We start from the raw sequence: 22,177 nt of genomic DNA, 5'->3' as shown, positions 1-22,177 counted from the left end.
TATCCGGACACTGTAAGGTGATAGACAAGGAAATAGTCCAAGTCCTGTATAAAAAAAAAAAAAAAAACCACATAAACGCCTAACAGAAGTCCTATCTCTTGTGTGACACAGAGCCCAAAAGCAGGAGATTCTATATGCTCCCTAAAATACACAAAGATCTGGCCAAATGGAGCAAACCCCACAAAATTACTCTGGGAAGGCCTATAGTGTCAGATTGTGGAAGCGAAACGTACTATACAGCCGAGTTCCTAGATTTTTATTTAAATCCCCTTTCATTGGGCCACCCTAGCTATATAAAAGACATATGTGACTTTATACAGAAAATTAAAAGACTTGAAATTCCACAAAAGACTGGACAATCTCCCCTTTATATCCAAAATTTTAGAAAAGGTTGTAGCACAGCAGTTATGCTCACACCTACTTATGAATAACATTTTTAAAATGAATCAGTCAGGATTTTAGCCTCATCATAGCACAAAGACAGCGCTAGTTAAGGTGGTAAATGACCTGTTATTGGCCTCTGATCAGGGTTTTGTCTCCTTACTTGTTTTGCTCGACCTTAGTGCAGCTTTTGACACCATTGATCATAATCTCCTGCTTGCTGGACTTGAGAACGTTGTTGGAATAAAGGGAACAGCTCTCTCTTGGCTCAGGTCTTATTTGACTGATCGCTTTCAGTTTGTTGATGTAAATGGTGAGTTCTCCACACTCACTGAGGTAAAGTTTGGTGTTCCTCAAGGTTCCTCTGTCTTAGGCCCTCTGCTTTTCTCTTTATATATGCTGCCTCTTGGTGAAATTATTCATAACCATGGGATTCGTTTCCATTGCTATGCTGATGATACACAGCTGTATAAGCAAAGCCAGATGAGAGAGATCAGCTTAACAATGTTGAGAAGTGTGTAAAGGACATTAGAAAGTGGATGCTTGATAACTTTCTTCTGCTAAACTCAGATAAGACGGAAGTACTTTTACTAGGACCACATGCAGCTAGAAGCAAACTTTCCGATTCTGTAGCATCTCTGGATGGTGTTTCTGTTTCAGCATGTACAGCTGTCAAAGACCTTGGTGTTATTATTGACCCTAGTCTTTCCTTTGAGGTTTACGTGAATAATATCACCAGGATCAGCTTCTTTCACCTTAGAAATATTGCTAAAATTAGAAATATGATGTCGTTACAGGATGCAGAAAATCTAGTTGATGCTTTTGTAACATCTAGATTAGACTACTGTAATGCTTAACTGTCTGGGTGTTCTGGGTGTCAATTTATGAAGGCAGTCATATTGGAGAAACCTGCCTAAAACGTTCTATTGACTGGAGAGCATAGATAACTCCAATAGGGGGGAGAACACAAGTTTTAGATTGTATTCAACAGGTTCAACAGCAAATTATTGTTGATGCAGATGACACAGAGGTCTCAGAAAGGAATGTATAAAATATGATACATTTGGTGTTAACGGGTTAACTGGTACCTCAGTGCAGACATTTTCCACATTAATTGCAACAATGACCACACTGTTGTCTCTTCAGCTCACCAGGGTTAGGGTTAGGGTTAGGGTTACCCTCGCTTTGTCATCTTATTCATTAGGAATAATGTGGTAAAGAGGTTGTCATACATGAAGTTGCATCCTCCTGGAACACCAGCTTGTTCAGCCAAACTCAGCACTACGCTGGGCCCTTGACCCATTCTCTGGAAGAAGGGTATGCACTCCAGCATAAGGCTCCATGTGATAGAGGTAACCCCCTGAGAATGTCAGGCTCCAAACCTTATAGCCATAGCGGATTGTTTTTCCCTTTATGAACTGCTTGTACCCATGGTGCCCATAGTAAGGAATCATGTGCTTATCAACTGACAGCCACTTACTGATTGGCAGAATTTTGTATGAGCTTTTCCGCTCCTGAAAGATTGGCCTTACCTTAAAGAAAGGGTCATATTGCATCCCATTAAATCTGTTTCTTCTCATAGAAGTGGAGCTGCTGTTGTTGTGGACATCGCCATCCAGTGACCAGAGCAAATGCCGTCGTGGAACAATACAATATCGAGAGTTGAGGAGCACACCATACCAGCAGTTCCTCCATGCTTAAATTAAGAGTCTTTGTTCTGGACAGAGTAGAGATTTGACATTTCTATGGTGCGCTCTTTCAGAGATGGTGGGTACATTGCTAAAAACACAAAAGTGATTTGCATTTGTTGCTTTTAGACATTGTGCTGCTATTGGTTCATACTCAGTGTAGTCAGGCAAATAGCTTTTTACTGATTCTTTATGGTAGGTGTGCTGAGTCACCAGTAAAATCTATGTCAGATGCATTGCTATCATAGTCGTTTTCTATTGCATCCTTTTCTGTCTTTGGGACCACTGCTATATTGCAAATTGCAGGCTCTGGACCATCAGCATCAAGTAAATCCAAAACCTGACTTAAGGTGAGTCTGAAAAAGAGTTAATCAAAATAACACAGTATGACATTGTCAGGACAGTGACCACGCGAAGGAAAAGGGAGAACCTCAATCATAGTCTTTATTGATGTTCAGAAACTAAACTAAAGCCAGGGAGAGTTACGAACGGTAATGCGGGTATAGTCCGTAATGCGGGTATAATCTGTAATGCGGGTAGGATCCGGAACGTGTGTCTAATCCGTAATGCGGGTATAATCCATAAGGCGAGTAGGATCCGTACCGCGAGGGTAATCCTCAAACACAGAGCAAGGAGCATGAACCAGCAGGGAATGCTGGCGGTCTGGAATCCGGAGGATCACTAACATGACCAAGTAGATCCAACAGTGAATGAGGTCGGAACGGGGACTTATAAAGGGGGAATGGTAATGAGGGACAGGTGTGGGGGATTAGCGCTGGGAGCGGCTGAGGGGGCATAACAGGAGGATCCCTGACAGACATATGGAGGACATAGACTTCCTGTGTTATACCAAATTTTACTGTCTTCATTTATCATTTATAAAAATGTATGAGCTATTCAAAAATTTACTTAGAAAACTTACCTGTCATTTCTGAGCTTTGGTGGCATCCTTGCATTTAAATGGCAGTACCAGGAAATATATGTGCATTTATGCACACTCTGCTCACCTGGAGCAGAGTGGGTTAAGAGCATTACACTGGGACCAGCAGCGGTGGCTTGGTGGTGCTCGGGCTTGAACCCCCCTACCTTTTGATCAGTACCCAAAACCTTAACCACTGAGCTACCACCAGAAATTCAAATATATAAGTCTGTTTGAAACTGAGACACCTGAACCTAGCTAATTAGGAAAAACAACACATTTTAAATGTAGTAGTACATTTTCTGCAGAAGATCAAAACCCACAGTGACCAGTAGGTGGCGCTACAGATTTATCTTTAAAAAGTAAGCCTTTTTAAAATAATTTGTCTTACTATTTTATATTTACAGTTTTTGTTGCTGTTTATTAATTATTATTATTAATAATCTATCACAATACCGAAATGTTTCCTCCCACAGTGACACACCACCCAACATTCTTTAGACGGCGGGGCACATTAACAAATCCTGACTAAGGGGGAACGAGAGACAGGATATACAGTGTATGTATGTATGTATGTGTATATATATATATATATATATATATATATATATATATATATATATATATATATACACACACACATACAAACACACACACACACACACACACAGCCGCGGGTGCTGTGAGAAGAGGTGGAAGCAGGTGCGCACGGAGCGACGGACGGCACCGGAGCAGTTACTGCGCATGCTGATCCTGTGTGGTACATCCTCGTCAACGAGAAGCAAAAATAGAATTAGGTATGCAATAACAAAAGAAGAGAAGAAATAATCAGAGTGGAGAGAGAGAATCAGTATTGCGAGCCGCGACGATGGCCGGGGGTCGGAGGGGGCTTGTGGCTCCTCAAAACACTTTTCTGGAGAATATTGTGAGGAGATCGAACGGTAAGAAACAAGAGCATGATATCTCTCTCTCTCTCTCTCTCTCTCTCTCTCTCATTCTCTCACTCACACACACAGACACACACACAGAGCATTGTTTGCTGTTTTATTCAGGATACATATGTACACATGGATACAAATCTATTACATTTATTCAAATTATAAATAAATGTAAAATAAGGACCCATTCATTTAAATAAAATCTCTTAACAGCTGTAAAGCGTCAGGGACCACAGTAATGTTATAATCATGTTACATTAATGTTACAGTACTATATTGTTATTATACATAATGTTACAGTAATATTACATTTATGTTTCGGTACTATACAGTTGTTACTATTAATGTTAAACAAAACTGAACAGATTTACAAACAACAATTGATCTTTAACTAACTGATATCAGTTTATATTGTATTAGCTACTAGATCAGTAATAAACTAAATGCACATTATAAGGAACAGTGGTGGGCGGTCAGGGTCAGCAAAGCTTCTCTGCTGCCCAAAACAAAATCAAAAGCACTGATGTACATTTCCAACCTAAATTTTTATATTTGTCCTATGAAATTGTATTAATTTATTCCCAACAGTTTATTTTCTTCATTTCGTAGCGTTTCTCTTGGGTGCACTGCTTCCAGTACGTGTATGTGGATGTTAGATTATTTTTGTCCAATCAGATTACAGCCTCTATGTGCTGTCATGTCAATCTAATCTGCCCAGACCCTTCAAAATCAGTACTGCTGGCGTTTTACCATAGAGAACATTACCAACAACTCTATTTCCTTAACCAATCAGATTTCATATTTGCTCACAGGGCAGCTCGCTGGCCCAGAATAGCGTCAGCATTTTTCCATCCTCTGATTGGTTGGTCAAGGGGAAACTGTTACAGCCGAGTTCGACTGGTAAAACACGTGTGTAGCTCTGCACACGTTAATACATCTGAGTTAGACTTTTTTATGCCTATGGAGGAAGAGAAATTAATTTGGTCTCAGACACTTAAAAATCCATTTAGAAGAAAAGCTAGACATAGTGAGGAGGTCACCAACCCCCGAAGCTAGTTAGCGTGTCTCAGCCCAGGAAAGGGTTTGTTCTCCACTTCCAGACAAGTGAATATGAGCAGTACCACTGGATTACAGCCTCTGGGGGGCGCTGCACATTATGAGTCCGCATCTCTGGTGAGTAGGTTGGATTTTATTTACATTTGAATGTTTTTGTCATGTTATTAGACAAATATTGATTCTGAACTGCTCCAGATGTTGTAGGTGCACAGTTGTGGTTGTAGTGTAGAGGTTTGGAGTCTTAACTGGGTTTCTTGCTTTAGTAAAATGATTTTCACCTCCATATGTGAAATGTCTCTCTGTAATGCCACGTGTTGTTATATTGTGTTTTTGTATTGAATTGATGGTTTCTATAATTGCGACGTGATAGTGGTGTATTAAGAGGTGGATTAAGTTGAGTACGTCCCCACTGGAATTGATTTGGTCTTGGACATACTTAAAAATCCATTTAGAAGAAAAGCTAGACATGCTGAGGAGGTCACCAACCCCGAAGGCGCAACATGACGCAAGCCATCAGGCTTGGCTTAGGTTCAGGTTAGCCATCAGGCTAACATGATGCAAGCCATCAGGCTCCTCAATACACAGAATTGAAAGGAAACTCGCGCGCGCGCGCACACACACACACACACACACACACACACACACACACTCACTCACTCACTCACTGTGTGTTACTGAACTGTACAATCTGGACTTAACACTTAACACACACTCATTACTCATCTCAATCCATTCCATTATCATTTATTTATTATTATTTATACTTTACCGTAATACACTGTTTACCTGCTGTTTTTTGTACCTTTTACTGTATCGACACTCATATACTGTTTACATGCCGTCTTTTGCACTTCTTGACTGCTGCTGTTTTTTTGCACTACATTGTGTCTGTTTATATTCACTCCCGGGTATAGTTTTTACAGTTCTCTCTTCACAGTACTGGATAATCGAAGTATACAGTAGGTTTACTGGTCAGCGCTATATTGGGTTTTGTGTCTTGTGTTGTGTTGTTTTGTGTTGTCTGTCTATACTGTCTGTCTGTACTGTTTTCCTCTGCACTGTTTGCACTAGGTTGGACTCGATGCACTTTATGTAGCTTGTGTTGTGTTGTAGCTCTGTGTTGTTGTTTAGTGTAGCACCAGGGTTCAGGAGGAACGTTGTCTCGTTTTTACTGTGCACTGTGTACCACTGTGTATAGTGGAAATGACAATAAAAGCCTCTCGACTTGACTTGACATGAAGGCCCAGGTACCAAATGCACGGCCCGCCAGTGATATGTAAAGAATATATGTAAAAATGTTACCTTCCCTGCAAATTACAGTGTTTGTTTTGTTATTGTAGTGATGTTAATATTTTTACTATATTATATAGTACCAATACGTTATGTGGTAAAGAACTATTAAGGTAAATTACTGCATGGATTTAAAAACGACTATTTGTGCTGCTTTTTATCTCTGTTTACAGCACAAAAACAATACATTTTCCTGATGTTAAAAGGGACTGTGACATTGCTACATTACATCATAGTGTCAGGGAGTGAATGAACGGGAGGCGGAAGCCGGAGTACAGCTCACTCGGGCGAGGTCCATACATTCCAAGAATGAACGCACAGGAAGATAGGGGTATCCGGAGTGTGCTTTGGGGAAAAAGCGCAGCTGTGGAGAGAGTGTAGAGTCCGGAAGGAAAGGAACGCATAAGGATACGTACAACAGCACATAAACACATACAATAATGGACAAAGGAGTGAGTGTGGGTGAGGGGCTTATGTAGGAGCGGGACTGAGTGATAATGAGCCCCAGGTGTGTGTGATCAATCCGGAAGCTCCAGAGGCATGACAGCCACCAAAGGGGGCGTGGCAGGTGGATTCCTGACACATAGAAGCTGAAGTAAATGGAGAAAATAAGGCAAATAAAACTCTATTCTAAAATAATCTATTTTACATAGGTGCAGTTTGTGTGTTGTGCTGCAGAATTTACAAAATGTTAATTTCAGAAAAAGCTTAAAACAAAATCAAATTACAGGGTTGCACAGTATGTACATTTAACTTCGATGGCCGAAAAGTGTAAAACAAATTAACAAATCCAAAAACAAATTAACAAATCCGAAAACACAACGACAAGTCAGAGGGAAAAAGTAGATAAATAAATATAATTTATAATAATAAATTATATTTATTTATCTACTTTTTCCCTCTTTCCCCTAAATATATGTGTATATATTTGTATTTTCATGCACCTGTTCTGTGTATTGTAATGTAAACTGTATTTGTACTTGACCTTTTCCTGTTTGTCTGAATTCTCGTTGTGTTTTCAGATTTGTTAATGTGTTTCGTGCAACGATTCAGACAAACCGGAAAAGGTAGGTATAGTTTGTGAATGGAAACTTACATTGGACAAGACACCTGTCATTTAAGATATACAGGTGAATGACAGGTGTCTCGATCAATGATCAGTAAGTTTCCATTCACAACTATACCTACCTTTTCCGGTTTGTCTGACTTGTCGTTGTGTTTTCGGATTTGTTAATTTGTTTTCGGATTTGTTGTTTTGTTTTTGCATTTGTTTGTTTTTTTCGGATTTGTTAATGTGTTTTTCACTTCTCGGCCACCATATTTAACATATTTTTGTGTCAAGCGAGGTGGTTATATTATATCTAAACCATAAAATAAAGAACCTTTTAGTTGCAAGTTATTTTTGGCAGTAATATTTAGTTGCAATGATCTTTTTTGAGCTGGAAGTTAATTGATCCTCCATTCGTACTCACTATTTCTTATCACAGGTTTAGTGTATTCTAGTACACTTTTATCTATAATGTAAACACAACATTAAATAAAAAAGGTACTGTTCAGACCCTTGTCATTTTAAGACTAGATTCTTTTGAGTGCCTTTGAGTGACTTTCAACCTCAGCAACTGATCCAGATTTTAGCTGCATGACTCTTTTTTTTTGCCATTTCTGCTCTCTTTTACTGGCTTCCTGTAGCTGCTGCACCAGATTTAAAACACCAATGCTCACCATAAAAAAAAAAAATAATAAAACCAGACCAACAAATTTCAGTCACTAGCACTGTTGAAACAATGTCCAAAGATCTGCCTCTTCCATATGTACATAAAATAGCAATTACACAAAAAAAAAAATAATTTGAAAAAACTAAACATATATATTTTCCCCCTTTTTTCATATCTAAATACAGTGGAACCCGGTTATGTCGATGTCCTAGGGGGTTGCCAAAAAGCATCGAGATAACCGATGATCGAGATAAACGAAAATCAATATGGCAGCAATATATTAACGTGCTTGAAATTTCTTTATGTACGTGATGTGCGTTATTAAATGAGAATGTGCATGCATGTGTTTTTGGAGGGTTTTTTACACAACAGCGTTGCCGCGATTTGTTTGATGAAGGCATGCTATAAAAACACATACAGTACATGTTTGTTAACTGTCAGGAAAGTGAAAGTGCTTTCTCGGCCGCTTTCTTTGAAGCTCCCGGCCTTAATCGCGCACATATGGTTTAGCACTCATCACCAGCTCCTATTTAAACTTCCACAGTCTCACCGACCGCTATTGTTGGTATATGTTGGTTCACGGCGGTCGTTGTTATCGCTCATGCGTATCCCGGTACGTGCCTTCCCACCGGCACTCTCTCAACGGCTGCTCTTTTCTTCTCAAAGCGCATCGCGGATTCCCCCGATCCTGCCGGTGTTAATTCTATGCTTTTGCTGCTCATCCCACGTTCTCCCATGTGCTGTTCAGCTCCGCGCTTCTACTTTCGCCTCCCATTCATCGCATAACATTTAACAAACAAAAGGCATATGTGCACTAACTAACAGCAGAGATTCACCAGTATACAATACAACACCTGTAGCATCTGTAAGGCTTGATTTTTCTGCCACTTTCGCGAGTTCTTCTGCGGCTGCACAGCGCCGATCGAGATAACTGACGTTAAATGGCAAATTTTTCCCCCCTTGTGCTCGAGATATTAGGGTTCGGCGATATAAAAAAGTCGACATAACCGCTAAAAAAATGCTAAGACAAAGCGAGAATTTGGCGGTTCCTCTTCAAAAACGTCGACTTATTAGGGTTGTCGAGTTAACCGAGGTCGAGATAAGTGGGTTCCACTGTACATTATATTTCCTTTTAGACTAAAGGTATTCAAGTCTATAGATCAATGTTCAGGATTTATTTACTACCTTCAAAGCATTTCTGCATGTCACTCTGGATAAGGGAATCTGCTAAATGCTATAAATATAAATGTACAGAGTTTATTTTCAAAAAGCCCTTTAATTTAACCCTTTAACCTTTGTTTTCTCTTTAACTTTTCAGCTTGAACATTATCACGTAGACAGACAGGTATAGACCACATGAAGAAATACAGTACACTTCCTCTTTAATCCATCTTTACATTCAGTGATCTGATGTTCTGTACCAATTTCTATTAATTTACAGAGCTTAACTCGTCAAAATTATACAGCTAAAGAAAAATCAAATGCAAAAATTAATGAATCGTTGTAAAATAAAAAACTTTGGCATGGAATGTTTATCTTTTTGCTACACAGCTACATTGCTACACAGTCGTAAGTCAGCAGAGTGAACAGCAGTGGACTGAGCACACATCCCTGAGGTGCCCCAGTGCTCAGTGTGCTGGTGCTGGAGATGTTGTTTCCAATCCAGACTGACTGAGGGTCCCCAGTCAGGAAGTCCAGGATTCAGTTGCAGAGAGATGTGTTTAGGCCCAGTAGATTCAGCTTCTCAATCAGGTGCTGAGGGATGATCGTGTTGAATGCTGAGTTGAAGTCTATTAACAGCATCCGTACATAAGAGTCCTTTTTGTCTAGGTGGGTGAGTGCTAGATGAAGGGTTGTGGAGATGGCATCTTCTGTGGACCGGTTTGGACGATACGCGAACTACATGGGGTCCAGTGCGGGTGGAAGAGTCTTGATGTGCCTCATGACCTCTCGAAGCACTTCATCAGGATGGTTGTGAGCGCAACGGGACGATAGTCATTGAGGCAAGAGACTGTAGACTTATTCTGCATGGGAACGATGGTGGTCTTCTTGAGGCAAGTGGGAACAATGGCGCTGTTTAGGGAGATGTTGAAGATGTCTGTGAAAACAGCCGCTAGCTGTTGTGCACATTCCCTGAGCACTCTGCCAGGAATGTTGTCTGGTCCAGCAGACTACCGTGGGTTAACTCTGCATAGAGTTTTCCTCACTTCAGCTGTGGTTAGACAGAGCACCTTGTCACTGGGAGGTGGGATGGTCTTCCTCGCCACCTCTGCACCTCGAACCGGGCATAGAAGTCGTTCAGCGCATCTGGGAGGGAGGCATCATGGTCACAAGCAGGTGATGTCGTCTTGTAGTTCGTGATTGCCTGGATGCTCTGCCACATGCGCAGAGTGTCTCTGCTGTCCTGGAAGTGGCCATGAATTCTCTTGGCGTGTACGTGCTTCACCTCTCTGATGGCACGGGACAGTTTGGCCCTTGCGATATTTAAGGCCATCTTGTCCCCTGCTCTGAAGGCAGAGTCTCTTGTTTTTAGCAGCGCACGCACCTTGGCAGTCATCCACGGCTTCTGGTTGGAGCATGTAGTGATGGTCTTGGAGATGTTCACGTCATCAATGCACTTGCCGATGTAGCTGGTCACTGTTGACGTGTATAACTCCAAGTTAATGAAATTGCCGTTGGTTGCAGCTTTAATGAACATTCCTAAAATTGTCCTTCCACTGTATGTATCCATTTTCTCTATCACCCATTCTACCATGCACTCACTCATTCACGCAATCCTTTACCAAGCAATACCTATTTTATTTCTCCTAGCCATTCACCCATCCACAAATCCACTTATTCACCTGTGCATCTAATCACACATACTTCTGTCCATTAATCCATATGTCCACCTATCTATCCATATGTCCATTTACCCCTTATAGTACAGTTCTGAAAGAGAACAAACCTGTTATAACAATTAAGTGGAGTGTGATTATTTGGTTATTTATATAGATTATTTAAATTTTATTCTGACAGAATGTTTTAATTTAACAAGTTATTTGTATTTTTAAACTTTTTTATATATATATTTTCCACTGATAAGGAATAAGAAATTTACCTGATTGCAGGAGTAATTTTACTAACAGCTCTATTTGACTGGACATCATCTCTTTGATAATGGTTTTAAAGATGCAGTGTTATTGTTCGTTTAACTTTGAGAAAAATATTGCAATTGCAAGCTTAGTCAGTAACACATGTACCTGGTCCTTCTTTCTCTTTCTTGTATATATTTCCACAGATACAAACTTTGTGCTGGGAAATGCTCAGATTGTGGACTGGCCTATTGTCTACAGTAATGATGGATTCTGTAAATTGTCTGGATACCACCGTGCTGAAGTCATGCAAAAGAGCAGCACCTGCAGGTAGCAGAATGTGAATATTTATTCACAGCAGGGCTGGGCAAAGATACATCAAAATGTATTTTCAAATAAAACTTTACATGTATCAAAATAAACTACAACATACAGCAGCTACACCATATATCAAAATAAACTAATACATTTTTGTATTTTAAAAATACGAAAAAATACTTTTACAACCTTCTATTAATAGATCTGTTTGATCTGTTCCTTCACTGACTCAGTTGATTAAATAAACAATGTTTGATAACAACAGTCATGCAATAAATCTGACACATGCAGGCAGTTAACAGATCAAATATTCTCATACAATATCCCAGTGATTTCCCAGATTTAGGTTAGCTTTAAAGTAACCTACAAGTTAATGTTGAACAGTTTGCCAATGTTATCCTAATTTAATTTGGCTGCGCCACGCCCCTCCGAGTGCATGGAGGGATTCCCGGCTTGGTTCTCCGGTGAGAGTACTGAATTGGGCGAATTTTTATGGAGCTTCGTGAATATGTGGAGGTTAATTTTTCCCAATTCCCTTCGGAACGAGCCAAAATGGCTTTCTGCATTTCCCTCCTGGCTGGTGACGCTCTCCAAGTTCCCCACATGGCAACGGCTCATCCCCAGGCTCCACAGAAGGCGATGTCTCACCCCCCAGTTCTCCTCAGGGCTTTATCTCGCCCCCAAGTCTCCCTGAAGGCGTCGGCTCGTCCCCAAGTCTCCCTGAAGGCGTCGGCTCATCCCCAAGTCTCCCTGAAGGCGTCGGCTTGCCCCCAGGTTCCTCCAGGTTCCACGCAGGGCGACGGATCGCCTCGAGGTTCCCCGCCGGGCGACGGATTGCCTCCAGGTTGCCTGTAGGGCGACGGATCGCCTCAAGGTTCCCCGCAGGGTGACGGATCGCCTCCAAGCCTCTCCGATGGGACGTCTCGCCTCCAAGCCTCCTACAATGGCGATGACGTAGACCAATACCTCTCTCTAAGCGACGTCTCTCTTCCAGGTCCCTCAGAGGATCACAAAGCATTCCCGAGTTCCTCTGAGGGCGTCGTTACGGCTCAACGCCCTGCCGAAGGTGTCACTGTGCTCCTGAACAGTGGTCACTTTGCCCCTAAAGCCGTGGGCGTCGCTTGGCCTCTGATCTTTGCCAGGGTTGTCGCTCCGCCTCCAATCTCAGCCCAGGGGTTTGTCCAGCCTCCAGTCTTCGTCAAGATCTCAGTGGTTGATGTCGCTCTGTTCCAGATGTCCATGGTGGGCGTCACTCCGTTCCAGATATCCACGATGGGCGCCGCTCCCCCTGCCACTCCCCCTTCGGTAGCTGTCACGCAGCCTTCGCTATGCCGTGCCGGCTTTGATTTCCGACAGCTGTGACTCGTTAAGGAAACTACTATATAAACTCACGTTCTCGAGTCACAGGCAGTCGGTTCTTGAATGTCATGTTGGTGATACCATGGATCCTCAACTGCCAGCCTTCCCCGCTGGTTCTGTCTTTTGATTCTGTTCTCCGAGGATTACTCGTTTGGTTTGGAGTTTACTTCCATTGGATATTTCTTTCCCGTTGTGGATTATTCGTCCCGAGCGGATACATTTAGTTGGTGATTCTTCTTGATTTGTGTGTGTATTTTCAGTTCAATAAACAATGATTGAGATACTTCCGCGTCATCTGCCTGACAATGTCAAACATTTAATTCATTAGAAGACAAATGATGGAACCTGCATTGATAGAATTTATGTGTCATTAAAAATCATGATCCTACTAAACAGCTACTTCAATTAGGGTACAATATTCAGCAAACAAATATTTATTTATCAATCACTTCACACCTATTTGAAAGTCGTCAAGTTTTTTTTTATTGTACTATTCACAACAGACATTGTCTCAAAGCAGCTTTACAGAATTTAAGAGTGAAAGAAAGCAATGTGTCAATTTATCCGTGAAATATTTTAGCATTTCAACAATTAATTATCAATTTGAAAGATGGCAGCCTTCATGTTTCTTACCTACACCACCTTCCTCCATATGAATACATTTTCAGTATGGTTAAGATTAAGGGCCGCATCTTTATGATGTCAAAACTACAAAACATTATAGAATTTTAGATCTCTCATGTCAAAAGCGCTGACTATAAACAAAATTATTACCGACCAGGAATTTAAAATAATGTATTTGACAGAAAAGTGGATTAAACTGAATGAATACGTACCATTAAATGAAGCGACCCCATCTAAATGGCAGAGGAGGCGGAGTCGCAGCTATTTATAATAATAATCTAAGCATCACACAAAAAACTAAACACAAATGTAAAAGTTCTTTACACCAACATAAAATATTTAGTGTCTAAAAGTAGGTCCAGTCAGTCAATTCCACTAATTATTATTTATAGACCCCCAGGGGCCCGATTTTGATTTTCTCATAGAATTTGCTTCTTTAGACAAAGTATTAATTGTTGGTGACTTTATCAGGGAGACTCAGTTGTGTCAAGCACTGCACTCACATGCACACCATCAATAGGTAGTAATGATTTCATGAGCTTTTTTATAATAAAGTTGAAAACATCAGACAAGAAATGCAGATAATTAATATAAATCCAAAGTATTTTATAAATAACCCTGTAGACAGCAGTGTAATTATAACAGATAATCAATTACAAAGTTTTACTCCTATTTAAGAGAATGACTTAATTTCATTTATTTCCTCATCAAAATCATCAACCTGCATTCTCGATCCCTCGCCTACAAGTTTCTTCAAACAGATCATTCCAGAGGTAATTGAACCTGTTTTCAAAATAATAAACTCTTCCACTAGCACTGGTTTTGTACCTAAATCTTTCAAACCAGTTATCAACCCCCTAATTAAGAAACCTGACCTTCACCCTGTCAGCTGTCCAACTACAGTCCAATATCAAACCTCCCCTTTATCTCCAAGATTCTAGAAAAGGTTGTAGCACAGCAGTTCTGCTCACATCTACTGAGGAATAACATTTTTGAAATATATCAGTCAGGATTTCGGCCTCATCATAGCACAGAGACGGCGATAGTTAAGGTGGTAAATGACCTGTTATTGGCCTCTGATCAGGGTTTTGTCTCTTTACTTGTTTTGCTCAACCTCAGTGCAGCTTTTGACAGCATTGATCATGATCTCCTGCTTGCAAGACTTGAGAATGTTGTTGGAATAAAGGGAACAGCGCTCTCCTGGCTCAGGTCTTATTTGACTGATTGCTATCAGTTTGTTGATGTAAATAGTGAGTTCTCCACTCTCTCTGAGGTAAAGTTTGGTGTTCCGCAAGGATCTGTCTTGGACCCATTGCTTTTCCCTTCATATCCGCTGTCTCTGTGTGAAATTATACATAAACATGGTATTAGCTTCCATTGCTATGCTGATGATACACAGCTGTATATTTCAGCAAAGACAGATGAGAGAGATCAGCTCTCTCAGATAAAATGGAATTACTTTTATTAGAACCACATGCAGCTAGAAGTAAACTTTCTGATTCCATAGCATCTCTGGATGGTGTTTTTATCTCGGTGTGTACAGCAAGTCTTTTCTTTGAGGCTCACGTGAATAATATTACCAGGATCGCCTTCTTTCACCTTAGAAATATTGCTTAAATTAGAAATATGATGTCGTTACAGGATGCAGAAAAACTAGTTGATGTTACATTTAGATTAGACTACTGTAACGCTTTACTGTCTGGGTGTTGTGGTAAGTGCAGAAATAAGCTTCATTTAATTCAGAATGCAGCAGCAAGAGTCCTCACTAGATCTAGAAAATATGAGCACATCACTCCTGTTTTAATCATCTACACTGCTCCCAATTACATCTCACACTGATTATAAAATACTACTACTGGCGTATAAAGCACTTAACGCTTTCACGCCAAAGTATCTCAGTGAACTTCTGTACCAATATGAGGCGAGGCGATCCAATATGACACCTACTTAGATCAAAAGGTGCGGGCTATTTGTTGGTACCTCAAATAATGAAGACTACAGCAGGGGGCTGATCTTTCTCTAATAAAGCCCCACAGTTATGGAACAGCCTTTCAATCAGTGTTCAAGTCAAGGCTGAAAGTCTTTCATCAGTAGATTTTTCTTAGGTAAAGGAGCAGATTTACATTTACATTTACATTTGCGGCATTTAGCAGACGCCCTTATCCAGAGCGACGTAGTGCTTTGAGTCTCTAGTAATGAATAAATCTACTCTGGTATGCAAGATTACAAACTTAATATAAATATAACCCTGGAATTCTACAAACTTGGAAAGTGCTAATTTAAGTGTTTCAGGAAGAGGTAGGTCTTCAGTCGTCGCTTGAAGATAGTCAGGGACTCCACTGTACAGACATCTAGGGGAAGTTCATTCCACCACCTTGGTGCCAGAACAGAGAAGAGTCTTAAAGTTTACTTACCATTCTGAGAGAAAGTGGTACCAGTCGAGCAGTGCTGGAGGATCTCAGTCAGCATGGTGCAGTGCGAGATGTGATAAGGTCACTGAGGTAAGATGGCACTGGTCCATCACTTGGGCTGATTGAACACAAGCCGTGCAGCTGCGTTTTGGATCATTTGCAGTGGACGGATAGTGTTCAGGGGAAGACCTGCCAGCAGAGAGTTGCAGTAGTCGAGTCTTGATATCACAAGAGACTGAACAAGGACCTGGGCAGACTGTGTGGACAGAAATAGTCGAATCCTTCTGATGTTGTAGAGAAGAAATCTACAAGAATGAGACACATTAGCAACATGTGGGAAGAAGGACAGTTCATTGTCCATAGTTACCCCAAGGTTACGAGCAGTGGCTGAAGGGGAGAGCAGAGAGTCATGAAGTGTTATTTGGAGATCTTGACCTGGAGATGAATCGCCTGGGATGACCAGCAGTTCTGTTTTGCTGGGATTGAGTTTTAGTTGGTGAGCACCCATCCATGAACATATGTCTGTCAAGCATGCTGATATCTGAGCGGAAGCTGTGGTATCTGATGGAGGAAAATAATAGATTAGTTGCGTGTCGTCTGCAAGCAGTGATAAGAAAACCCATGTGAGGATATGACTTCACCAATAGAGTGGGTATAGAGGGAGCAGATCTGGCGGGAACATGGATATCGAATGTTTGGTGAACTGGGATATTTGGATGCTGTTGTCCCCTCACTCTCACTTGTTCACTCAGGTTTGTTGATGGTGGTGTGGTGGCTCATCTCAGAGATCCCTCATGTCTGTTACCTTCTAGTTATCCCTTTTAGTTATGCTGCCAAAGCGAGTCTTGCCAGAGTCCCAACAGCACAGGGTTAGGGTTAGGTTAACTCTAACCCTAACCCTAGCACAGGGACATTAACTTTCATACAGCAAGGACACAATAATCCATATCCTTATCTTCCTGTCACCCCTGTTCTCTCTTCTCTCTCTCTCTCTCTCTCTCTCTCTCTCTCTCTCTCTTTCTCTGTCTCTCTCTTAGTCAAGTTAAACATGCTCCTGAGTTTCCAGTAACCTTCGTCCTGGTCTGCCTCTGGATAGTGTTCTCTTCATTTGGAGGCCACTCTGTGCGGCTGGGGACAGTTTCTCATTAACGCCTTGGGTGGTTCCATGAAATTCCAGAGTAGGAACGGGAGCTTTGAGGATGGATTTGGACTGTTTTTAATGTAAACAGTCTCCTACACTGACTGAGGACTACAGTTTGCTTCTGATCATCATCACTGTACCCCGCAACATCGTTTATCTGCAATAAATGGACATTTGTTGGCTGTCAGCCAGCGGCCCGGGCACTTCCGGTGCTTCCACTTCCGGGGTAGCGCGAACCCGCAACCGTCCAGGCCGCAATCTTGCCATCACATAAATAGACACGGTTTTCTCACGCTCCCTGCCAGATTGTCTCGTTGGCTTCCGTGTTTTTTTGTTGAGACTTCCCTGCCCCTCGGTTTTGTTTTTTCCCAGTTTTGCTTTCGGTTTCGGATCTTCCGGTTTTCTTTTCATCTTTGTTTTTCCGCGGTACCGCGCCGTGTTGCCCGTCGCGGCTTTGCTTTGTTTTTTTTTCATTTTATTTCATTCACAAATTCCCGCTCTCCCTTTTTCTCGGGGTTTTGCTCACTTAGCGGTCGTGTGTTTTTTTTGTTCTCTCTGTTTATGTGTGCTTTTTCTGTGGACTATTTCACCTGGAGGACTGTGTGTTTTTGACCCTGTTTTGTGGATATTTTCTTTCTGAGAGCTGTGAGTTTTTGGACACTTTTTTTTTTTTTTGTGGATTACTGTACACAGGGGACCATAAGTTTTCAGACACTTTGCTCTTGTGTTTTTTGTGTGGATTACTTTACACAGGGGACCATAAGTATTTGGACACTTTGCTCTGTTTTTTTTTGTGTGAATTACATTACCCTGAGGACCATAAGTTTTTGGACACTTTGTTTTTTGTACTTTCTTGATTATTTTGTATTAAAAACTTCTGTTTTGCTTTATTGCTGCGTCCTGCATTTGGGTCCTACTTTTGCACCACTGACAGTTGGCACCCAGATGAGGTTGATGTTCCTTCTTGAGTCTGGTTCCTCTCAAGGTTTCTTCCTTATGCCATCTCAGGGAGTTTTTCCTTGCCAAAGTTGCCACTGGCTTGCTCATCAGGGACAAACTTACAATTATAAGGAACATATTAATTTTTCATTACCACATTATCTGTGTAAAGCTGCTTTGAGACAATGTTTATTGTTAAAAGTGCTATACAAATAAAAATGAATTAAATTGAATTGAAAACACAAATATTTTGATACAAAATATGAAGCCAATTTCCTCAACTCTATGAAATACAAATGACAAAATCCTATTTTATATTTGAAATACGTATTTGGAATGCATGTATCATAAATACCGCTTATCCCTGATTCACAGTATGCTCCAAATGCCTAGCAAAACAGATCTTTTACCTTTATCCTTATTATTCAACAATATATAATTACAATTAAAGTATATAAGTATATGTATATGAAGTATAACTATCTCTCACACTGAGAGAAGGAGGTACCAGTCAAGCAGTGCTGGATGATCTAAGACAGCATGGTGCAGTGTGAGGTGTGATAAGCTCTCTGAGGTCTGAAGGTGCTGGTCCATTGTTGGCCTTGTAGGCAATCATCATTTGTTTTAAATCTGATACATGCAGCTACTGGAAGCCAGTGGAGGGAACAGCAGGAGAGTGGTGGGGAAGAACTTGGGCACATTACAACAAGTTGTGCAGCTGCGTTTTGGATCATTTGCAGTGGATAAATAGCATTCGAAGGTCGTCTTGCCAGCAGAGAGCTGCAGTCAAATTGACAAGAGACTGAACAAGCACCTGTGTGGACAGAAATGGTTGAATCCTTCAGATATTGTAGAGAAGTGTTCGACAAGAATGAGCCACATTAGCGACATGTGAGGAGAAGGACGATTTATTGTCCAGAGTTAACCCGAGGTTGTGAGCAGTGGCTGAAGGGGAGAGCAGAGAGTTTGAAGAGGAGATATGTGTGAGTATAGAGGGAGAAAAGGAGAGGACCAAGTACTAAGCCTTATGGGATGCAAGTGGAGTGTCTGTGTGGGGCAGATGTGGACCCCCTCCATGTTACCTAGTATGAGCAACCATCCAGGTAGAAAGCAAACCATTCCTATGCTGTTCTACGGATACCGAGGCTCCTCAGGGTAGACGAGAGTCTTGTGGTTGACTGTTTTGAATGCTGCTGAAAGGTCGGGTTAGGGTTAGGGTTAGGAAGAGTAAAGATGACAGCTTGTCTGATTGAGCAGCATGCAGTTCCTCAAAGACAGCCAAAAGAGCCTTCAATGTGGAATGTGTTACTTTGAAGCCAGACTGGTTTGGATCATGGAGGTTGTTCAGTTTTAATCCATTTATAAATAAAAAGGAACGACTGATATCACAAAGTGTAGTTGAGTAAAATGTAAGAAATTAAATACTTTATATGTAGTGAAAATAAAAGTCTCCTCAAATGGAAATACTTCAGTAAAGTACAAATATGTGAAAAAGCTACTTAAGTACAGGACCTAATTACATTTACTTCATTACTTTCCATCACTGCTGTGAACACACAGTTTGCCATGTCATCCACAAATGCAGGTTAAATCTCTATCATGCAAAGAAGGCATGCGCGAGCATGATCCAGAAATGCCACCATCCTCTCTGGGCCAAAGCTCATTTAAAATCTGCTGAGGCAAAGTGATAAACTGGTCTGTGGTCAGATAAAACAAAATTTGTATTTCTTTTTGGACACCATGGACACCACGTCCTCCAGACTAAAGAGGAGAGAGTCCATCTGGCTTGTTATCAGCAGTCAGTTTAGATAGCCACATGTCTGATGGTATGGGAAAGCATCAGTGCCTGTAGAATGGGCAGCCTGCACATTTGAAAAGGTTCTATCAATGGTGAACGCTATATACAGGTTTTAGAGCAAAAAATGATTCCATCCAGAAAACATCTATTTCAGGGAAGGCCTTGCATATTTAAGCAAGAAAATTTTAAGTCTGCCTGCAGTCTAGACCTTTTACTAATTTAAAACATTTGGCACATCATGAAACCAAAAATACAACAAAGGAAACCCAGAAATGTTGAGCAGCTAGAATCCTGTATCAGACACATATGGGACAGCATTCCTCTCCCAACACTTCAGCAACTGGTCTCCTCAGTTCTCAAATATATACAGACAGATATGATGCTACACAATGGGAAACATGGCCCTGTCCCAAACTTTTTTGAAATGTGTTGCAGATATCAAATTCAAAATCACCTTATTTTTCCTTACAAATGCTATATATAAGTGAGTTTAAACATTTGATATGTTTTTTTTTTATTTTTATTTTTTTATTGGGAGTAGATTATGGATATATGAGACATTGCATTCTGTTTTTATTTACATTTTACACAGTGTCAGAACTTTTTTGGACTTAGGGTTGTTGAAACAGAGACACAATAATAAAATATTGGTTAAAAAAGAGACCCAATTTAGTTTTATTTATTGCACAACACTAAAAGAAAATCATTAGAGCAGAAGGAAACTGTAGCAGTGGTTCGTGAGTGGGTGGCGGAGCCGGACTAAACAAACGGTAAGACACTGTACACTGTGATCAGAGTGTAAGTAAGGACAAGGAAAGACAAGAAGCAGAACTAAAAGGGACAAGCAGAAGGCAACAAAGGCAGTGTGCTCAAACAAAGCTGTGTGTGTATGTGTGCATAATGCACCACTACTTTAAATATATGCAAGCTAATCAGCATATTCAGTAAATTCACAGGTTTTTGTTTTATTGCCAGTTTTATGTACGGTGAGCTCACAGACAGGGAAACAATGGAAAAGGTGCGACTTACATTTGAGAACTACGAGATGGCCTCATTTGAAGTCCTAATGTACAAAAAAAATAGTGAGTACCAACACACACACACACACACACACACACACACACACAGACAATGCGATTGTGCAATCATTAAAATGCATGAGTCAAGAAATTATAACATGTTTGCTCACAATGAAAACTTTCATGGCACATGGAATGAACATAATAATTATTCTTTTATTAACTCCACCATGAGAACACTATAAATAACATCTCTAGGTAATGTATGTAACCCTAGTTCCCTGAGGGAACGAGACACTGCGTTGAAACGCTTTGGGAATCGAAACGCTCTGAAATAATGTGTGTGATTAGTCAAAAATTGGATGCTGGCCATCACCGGTGGGGTGGCATCACGACCAGGAAGTATAAATGCACATGGAGTAAAGCCGGTGTCAGCTTCTGTAAAGGAAAAGGCAGCGCTGGAACTCGAGCTGTGTCAAAATGCTTTGGGAACGAGTGTGCAGTCATGCCAGACTGACCAGTCCCTAGTGTGTATAAGCACAGCTAGGACGAAACTGGCCATACCTGGAGTGAACTCCAGGGAGGAAGGGGACACAAAAAGGGCCTGCATGTATCGTACTCTCTTTATAGATCAAATAGCCAACAAAAACATGGTCTTGATGGAAAGGTGACTCCAAGATACCTCAGCTAGAGGCTTGAAGGGGGGCTCAGACAGAGCCCAGCAAAACAATGCCCAGGTCCCACCCAGGAACTGTAGGTCATACCAAAGGCCTCCGCCTCCGGGTGCCATGAAGAAAACATGTTACAAGAGGGTCTCTGCCCAGAGATTGCCCTGCTATAAGGGCGTGATACACCAAAATGGCAGACGTGTAGACTTTCAGGGTGGATGGAGCCAACCCCTTGGCAAACTGTCCTTGGAGAAACTCCAGCACTGAGTCAAGCTGATGGTGCTCACCAGATCAGACACCATCTGCCGGCATTCGACATCCTTGTGAAGGGAGCTCTGGGGCCACAGCTTCCACAACTTGAGTCGAGGGGGAAATATGGTGCCCCCGAGCTGGGAGAGGAGATCCCTCCTCAGAGGAATTTTCCATGGAGGGTCCTCAAGGAGAGCTATCAGGTCCACGAACCATGGTTTGCTCGGCCACCTTGGAGCTACCAGGAGAAGGCGGCAGACTCCGTCCCACAAACTCTCTCCAGAACTCCCGAAAGCAGCGCCAGAGTCACAGCCTCTGCCAAGCCTGAGCCATGGCATCCAGCCCCTGGGGCTGGGGGAGTAAGTGAGAACCAGAGGGGACAGTGCAACGTTTTTGAGATGTTAACACCTGGGCTTTACAGAATCTCTCCCAAACTTGCTCCACCATGTTGGGGTGGAGCCGCCAATGTCCCCCGGTCTCAACTTCTGCCTCGACAGGGTGTCTGCTGTTTCGTTCAACCGACCCGGGCTGTTTAATGAGAGGAGCTTCCCCTGGGCCCAAAAGAGGATCTGGTGCACCATCCTGAACAG

General features: G+C 41.5%; 1 protein-coding gene across 2 annotated transcripts in view; it reads left to right on the top strand.

Annotated features, from left to right (window-relative positions):
- The first annotated feature begins 3,679 nt into the window (after window positions 1–3,679).
- Window positions 3,680–22,177, top strand: part of kcnh1a (potassium voltage-gated channel, subfamily H (eag-related), member 1a) — a 107,026-nt gene continuing 88,528 nt past the window's right edge. For both annotated transcript variants that reach the window (XM_046855822.1, XM_046855823.1), the window contains exons 1-3: window positions 3,680–3,929; window positions 11,268–11,391; window positions 20,627–20,733. In XM_046855822.1, coding sequence (XP_046711778.1) covers window positions 3,857–3,929; window positions 11,268–11,391; window positions 20,627–20,733 — 304 coding nt within the window. In that variant the 5' untranslated portion in view covers window positions 3,680–3,856. The remainder of the gene's footprint in view (window positions 3,930–11,267; window positions 11,392–20,626; window positions 20,734–22,177) is intronic.

Source organism: Silurus meridionalis, chromosome 8, assembly GCF_014805685.1.
Source record: "Silurus meridionalis isolate SWU-2019-XX chromosome 8, ASM1480568v1, whole genome shotgun sequence".
NCBI lineage: Eukaryota > Metazoa > Chordata > Actinopteri > Siluriformes > Siluridae > Silurus > Silurus meridionalis.
This window is presented reverse-complemented; position numbering and strand designations above follow the sequence as displayed.